Source organism: Helicoverpa zea, chromosome 9, assembly GCF_022581195.2.
Source record: "Helicoverpa zea isolate HzStark_Cry1AcR chromosome 9, ilHelZeax1.1, whole genome shotgun sequence".
Taxonomy (NCBI): Eukaryota; Metazoa; Arthropoda; class Insecta; order Lepidoptera; family Noctuidae; genus Helicoverpa; species Helicoverpa zea.
Window position 1 is genome coordinate 1,599,184 of NC_061460.1, and position 6,390 is coordinate 1,605,573.

At 35.6% G+C, this 6,390-nt stretch overlaps 2 protein-coding genes across 2 annotated transcripts; one reads left to right on the plus strand and one right to left on the minus strand.

Annotated features, from left to right (window-relative positions):
* The first annotated feature begins 586 nt into the window (after positions 1-586).
* LOC124633234 (deoxynucleoside kinase-like) lies at positions 587-3,060 on the plus strand. Its single transcript, XM_047168405.1, has 5 exons — positions 587-1,080; positions 1,343-1,512; positions 1,661-1,797; positions 1,989-2,083; positions 2,245-3,060. Exons 1-5 carry the CDS (start codon positions 937-939, stop codon positions 2,389-2,391), a joined length of 693 nt encoding a protein of 230 aa, XP_047024361.1. The 5' UTR covers positions 587-936; the 3' UTR covers positions 2,392-3,060.
* On the minus strand, positions 3,057-6,218 carry LOC124633235 (NADH-ubiquinone oxidoreductase subunit 8-like). The gene is made up of 5 exons (XM_047168406.1): positions 6,076-6,218; positions 5,596-5,825; positions 5,081-5,221; positions 3,639-3,737; positions 3,057-3,429 (listed from the first exon to the last, which is right to left on the minus strand). Exons 1-5 carry the CDS (start codon positions 6,110-6,112, stop codon positions 3,268-3,270), a joined length of 669 nt encoding a protein of 222 aa, XP_047024362.1. The 5' UTR covers positions 6,113-6,218; the 3' UTR covers positions 3,057-3,267.
* Positions 6,219-6,390: the final 172 nt, after the last annotated feature.

Consider the following 6,390-nt stretch of genomic DNA (forward strand, 5'->3'; position numbering starts at 1 on the left):
CTATCTCTTTGATATGCTTTTTCTGATGAGTACATAATTAAAATTTTGATCAAATGTTTGTCTGAATAAAGTGCAGTTAATTTCGGAAGTTATACATATGTAGGAAGTCTCTTATGGACTTACCTAGGTACTCCCATATAGTCCTATCTGCACTCTTATGTGCTACCTTATTTACTCCCACTCCGACTATGTACTCTATGTATAAATAAAGCAATTTAATTTAATGTGTTGAAATTGATTAAATATCTGTGATTGCTCCAATAACGGATTTTTGTTATTTGTTCACTCTTATTGACCTACATATACCTTTGAGTCCCCAATATATAACAAAAAGGAAAACCACGTTCGCTGCGCTCGCGATTTCATGTCTGTTGTCATGTTCTTTAAATGTTTGGTAAATAAACAATAAATTCACGCGCAGCCTTGTCTATTTGACCTTTTATTTCTATGTTAATCAATTTCAATCCTAAATCTAATAAAATTGATATTAAAAGACTGATACTCGTAGCTCACAAAAAAAATTGCTTTTGACAGTGACATTTAATTGACATAGAAGACATTGACTTGACAGCTGTATTCCAAAAATTGTCATTAAAATTGTGGCGCCAAATTTTCGCTCGTAAGAGTCGTAAGCGTTTCTAAAATGAATATTTTACTGTTGTGATTGTTATAGAGCATAAATAAAATCTGTGTCAGCGCCTAATATCAGTAGCTTTAATGTTAAGTTGCTAAAACGCGAAAAATTATGAGCCTATGCAATAACTAGGCTTACATATTACTCAGCTATTGAAGAATATTTCATACCGTGTGAACGTGCTGACGTAAAGGCTGTTTTCTTAGGTTTGAAAAGAGTTATATGTAGTTATCGATAAAAGTAACATTTTGCCGTAAATTACCTACATAATAGTGTAATAAAGTGTCCTTTAGCCTTCGAAAATGTCAACTACAAAGGTTATTTCGACTGCTGCGCGCACGGTAAGCAAGCGCCCTTTTAGGGTGTCTATTGAAGGCAATATCGGCTCTGGAAAGTCTACGTGCATCAAGTTCTTTGACAAGTATCCCAACGTTGAGAAACATGGGGTAAGTTAGCTTAAAATATAACCCGACCCCTATAACCTCTTTCTGTAGATATTCTTTACTATCCCAAAACATCAACACCTCTCTCATTGACGCTTCATGTCAATTACCTTAGCTTTAGCCAAAGAAACTCCGCCCCTAAGACGACCCACTGACCAAGAATTTGCACAAAATATCTTTACTCCTCTCAATTTTAAAGAGGCACTTCCGTTTTAATAGGTATCAAACATATCTCAATATTTAAAAATATGTATTTTGATTTGAGGAGCCCCTACATGAATGGCGCAACGTCTGTGGTCACAACCTGCTTGGTCTACTGTACAGTGATATGAACAAGTGGACCTTCCCCTTCCAGCACTACGTACATCTGAGTCGGCTGAAGATTCAGACCAGCCCTCCTTGCAACTCTAATATAACTGTTAAGATGTTTGAAAGGTAAATTATTATGTTGACCTTGTTTTTTTTTAATATAATGAAGGAAATTAATTTTTAAATGTCTCCTATTCACAATATTGTATGACTTTTGTTTCCAACTCTACAATTTACTAGTCTTATTAATAATTTAAAACTACCCACATTTCAGATCTGTACAGAACAGCAGGCACTGTTTTGTGGAGAATGCAAAGAAACAAAACTTCCTTGAAGACCCTGAGTACCAGACATTGATATCTTGGTTTGACTACTCTGAAAAGTGCTTAGACATTGGTTTGGATCTTATTGGTAAGCATAGTAAAAAGATTGTAGTATGTATACTCAATTTGGTTAGACTTCCATAACCACTATAAACCAGCTGTTCATTTCTTCCTTGTCATCCTACCCTATTCTTATTTTATCTTTGAAAAACTTAGCATATCTTAAGATTTTTGGTACAGAAAACAAGTGCTTATTATACTTTTTTATTTATGTTACAGTTTATCTAAAAACAACTCCTGAGATAGTCTGGGAGAGGATGATGAAGCGAGGCAGGTCTGAGGAGTCTGAAGTGCCTTTAGAATATTTGAAACAGGTAGGTTTTATTTAAAAAAACAATTGTAACTCTCACTGTACCTTTCCTGTGCTATAAGGGAACTAGTCTTAGTTTTTTTACAAATCAATACTGAAGAATCCAAATTATGCACTGCCATCACAGTATTGTTTTTGATTTATATTATTTGTGCATGTTTTCAGGTCCACGAATCATATGAAAACTGGTTGAGTTCACCAAATGTAGGCTGTGAGGTGCTGACAATTGACGCTGACCGAGGACTTGAATGCGTTCGAGAGGATCTCGAAAGATATTCCTACAAAATACTTGGTGGAAACCACACCAATTAGTTTATTATTATTATATTGGCGCAGCTCATGTTGATACAGTTAACTTTATGTGGGTATAGAGTATTATGAATTTTATATATTAGATCGATATTTTTGTATAATCATGGATGGCCTTGCCTCTTAAATATGCCTTCAAAGGAAATGCAAGGCAAACTTTCAACATGCAACTTTATTGAACAAAGCTTTTATAGTAATATTGTTATGCCAGGTTATTGCGATTTAATTTCAATATAAGATAGCTTATTCTATTCTATTACACTCACACTGGAATTCAGATATTGAAATATTGCCAAAGATAAGTGTAATATTTGTACTAATGGAAAAGTTGACTACATAGTATGTGTTGACTATGTAACTGACTATGATTTGACTTCAATCTGGAATTGACATACTGAAAAAATAATTTACCTAAGGTTGAAATGGATAACCTTATATTTAACTGATCATTTTGTTTGTTTTAATAAAAGCAGGCTTTTAAAATAAGTCTACATATTGAAGTTTATGTTCAATGTTTTTCTTATTTATGTAGCAAATGACTGATAGAATTAGTTTTAATTGGTTTTATATAATTTAAAATCTACGTCTCGATATATTCCTGATCGAATGATTAGTAAGTTTATTTAACTCGATCAATTATTTTATTTTTCTGAATAAAACCACTTCAATTAACTGAGATGACATTTTATTTATCACAAAATCAATATAATTTAATATTCCTAGTTCCAAGGCCTATTTTGTGCACCAAGTCACTTGTTCTCTTTCTCCATTTGCTGTTAACATTATAACAAAAGTTGTTTGTGAACTACTTTGGTATTCTTTTGTTACAAAATAGGTCTTAAAAGTGCTATTTACACTAACGGAAAGAGTATAACATGTTTAACGGTAGAGGTGGTCAGCTCTGATGTTGGTAGCAATCTCACTCTCCCACTTGTCACCATTGGACAAGAGTTTCTCCTTGTTGTAAAGCAATTCCTCGTGGGTCTCCGTTGAGAACTCAAAGTTGGGACCTTCTACGATTGCGTCGACGGGGCACGCCTCCTGGAAGGACAAATTGGACAACAAATAAGCCACAATTTTCAGTGACATGAAGCAAAAATACAGAAACTCAAAGTATTGTTAACAAATTCGCGCTTTACTCTCTGTTTGAACTTTGTGGGATGTGTAGAAATTTGATGTATCTTTACACCTTGAAGTAATTGATGAATGCATTTCTTTTAGTAATTATCATACATTGTGTATTTTTTTACCTGACAAAAACCGCAGTAGATGCACTTGGTCATGTCAATATCGTAGCGGGTGGTTCGTCGGGAGCCGTCCTTACGCTCTTCAGCCTCAATGGTAATGGCCTGGAATAAGAGAAAATGTAACATTTAATAGTGATTCAGTTGCCTACAGCAGTGACTCCTAATTGAGGATTCTACATTTTATCAGCAGCCCTGACTCTCACACTCCTTATTCTTTGACACAGCAAAATATTGTTGGATAGGCTAGGCTACCATTATTTCCCTCTTTCTTACATAATTTCTAAAGGGTATAATTTAGGCAGTCACCAAAAATATTTTTAAGACTCTAAGCTGAGGCACCAAATAAAATAAACAACTCCAAAAAAAATAAATTGACTTTATGAAAAGGGCACTAAAGTATATAATATTATGATCCAAAAAAAAATAAAATAACATCAGAAAAATCGCAAATCTCGCACAAATATTATTTTTTTTTCCCAAAATGGATTAATGGTCACCAAATTCTATCCAACTAAAAGATTAATATTACTACCAAAAATCAAAGTTAGTGACGAAAACGAATAGCTGCAAAACCGACTCCACGTAGTCTTGTCTGCCCTACCCCTAGAGTGCAATTCAAAACCGCGTAGGCACGGAGGGGCGAGGCGGCCTGCGAGCTGAGGCGCAGGTAGTTGAAGCGCTCGCCGCCGCGGCTGAGGCTGGCCGGCAGAGCCGGCCAGCAAGCCGAAGCTGCGGTGGTGAGCGTGAAAACCATCTGCGACGATAAGCTCGCATGGGACCGCCGGAGCCACGCAGCGCCGGAGCCGTGACAGAAGCCATGCTTGCTGCATGTTGCGTGCTTACATTTTAAACGTACTGAGTTACACCCAAATTCATATAACAATAAATAAGCGACGTACGTTTGGGAACCCCAGTATATTAATTGGTATTTGGGAAATATTCTAGCGATCGTTAGCTTTTTTAGTCTAACAAAAATGACCAAATTAGGAGTCATGGTATTACATAATTGGTAACATCTAAGTAGTGACAATATATAATATTTGGTCTAAAGTGTATTTTAAAGGCGTCCATATATTTTTTTAGTAGTCAATAATACGAAAAAATGGTTTTATTTAATAATATTTTTGGAAACGTTATTTGGTGACCATTTATCCATTTTGGTAACCGTTTAGAATTTTTTTGGTAGTAAAATAGGTACTTTTTTGGGTGGTGTTTAAACACAAGCCATTTCTAAATTAGCACAAACATGACAATATACTTTCAAAGCTTTCTATTTTTCAGTTTAACTTCTTACTGTACAGGTTTAATCACCTGACAAGTGCAAGAGATATCTCAGAACCCCTTGACAGCCTCTGAAATAGCATTATTGACTGCTTCTGGGCACTACAGCTACAAATTCAACATTTTGTTTGTATACTTTATTAGCCTTTTCAGAAAAATATTACCTGAGCCGGACAGATAGCCTCACAGAGCTTGCAAGCAATGCACCTCTCCTCGCCGGAGGGGTAACGGCGGAGGGCGTGCTCTCCTCTGAAGCGGGGGGATAGAGGCCCCTTCTCAAATGGATAGTTGATTGTTGCTGGTTCCTGAAATATTTTACATAGAAGGATTTAGTTTTGGTCATGTATATTGAGTTTCTTTTTTTTGGGTGGTCATCATCCTGTCTTTCATTCATCTATAACTTTTATGGTATTCTGGAGTAAATAAATTAAAATATCATCAGTTTATATTTGTCTCTACATTTTTATCTAACTGGGTTTTCTTTAAAGAAAGAACACTTGATAAGTTACAGCCACTGGTCACTGATATAATAATTAATAGTTTTTTTCTTCTTTAAAATATCATTTGTTTACTTGAACAGTTTTATTTTGGCAAGCCTACAGTAGAAAGATCTACATCTTTCCTCAATAATTGAATTACACTGGAACATCATGACTACCTAAGGTGGCTTCATTTGTACCTTGAAAATATGAGCCAGGGTGACAGCAAATCCTCTCGCCAGTTCAGTCCAGAATAATGTCTGAGCAGCTCTGTTGGACATTTCCTTCATGCTCATGTTGGGATCCTCTGCGTTCACATACTTGTACCCCGGCAGGTTGGGCGGGTACACCATCTCCGTCTTACCCCCGTCCGAGGGCGTACTGTACGGGGCATGCCTTATAACCAAGCTACTGGCCCCAGTCGCTCGAACTACAAATGAAAATAAATCTTATTGGTATTGACAAAAAAGGGGGTTTTGGCATGCCACACTACAGTCGTCATGAAGATCGGGTATGATATACGAATAATGGTATTGCGTTTAATTTAAAATTATTTATATTTGGCTCTAGTTTGGTAAATAAGTAGTATAGGTTATAAACAATAATTGCGTAACAGATTAAATGCATATTTCCAAAAAAAAACGATGATAGAAATGCTGGGATAGGGTAAGGATCTTTACCTCGAGAGGACACCGAAAATAATTTAGCTAACGACATTTCTAAGCACTAATTTAATTGCTTTTCGTTTCGCTATTGATTACGTTTTGCGAAATAAATTACGAAGAAACAGAAAGACGTCAATGTCAAACTAACAGTCAATGTCAAATATGACCACAGATGTTATCCTAGATACTTGGCATGCCAGTAGCAGTAAGTTATTTGACGAAATTCACTCACCAAAATATTTTTTACTTTTGTTTACCTACGTTATCAATTCGGAAAAAACCAGAGTATGCAAATTCTTTTAGTGGGTCTGAAAATTTAAATATCATAAA

Bases quoted from the DNA above. Each gene is read 5' to 3' on its own strand.
- LOC124633235 (XM_047168406.1), bottom strand. From the start codon at position 6,112: ATGTCGTTAGCTAAATTATTTTCGGTGTCCTCTCGAG. The intron at 5,826-6,075 runs GTAAAGATCCTT...TTTCATTTGTAG, and splicing joins ATTTTCGGTGTCCTCTCGAG to TTCGAGCGACTGGGGCCAGT. The intron at 5,222-5,595 runs GTACAAATGAAG...AAAATATTTCAG, and splicing joins CCCTGGCTCATATTTTCAAG to GAACCAGCAACAATCAACTA.
- LOC124633234 (XM_047168405.1), top strand. From the start codon at position 937: ATGTCAACTACAAAGGTTATTTCGACTGCTGCGCGCACGGTAAGCAAG. The intron at 1,081-1,342 runs GTAAGTTAGCTT...TTTTGATTTGAG, and splicing joins CCAACGTTGAGAAACATGGG to GAGCCCCTACATGAATGGCG. The intron at 1,798-1,988 runs GTAAGCATAGTA...TTTATGTTACAG, and splicing joins CATTGGTTTGGATCTTATTG to TTTATCTAAAAACAACTCCT.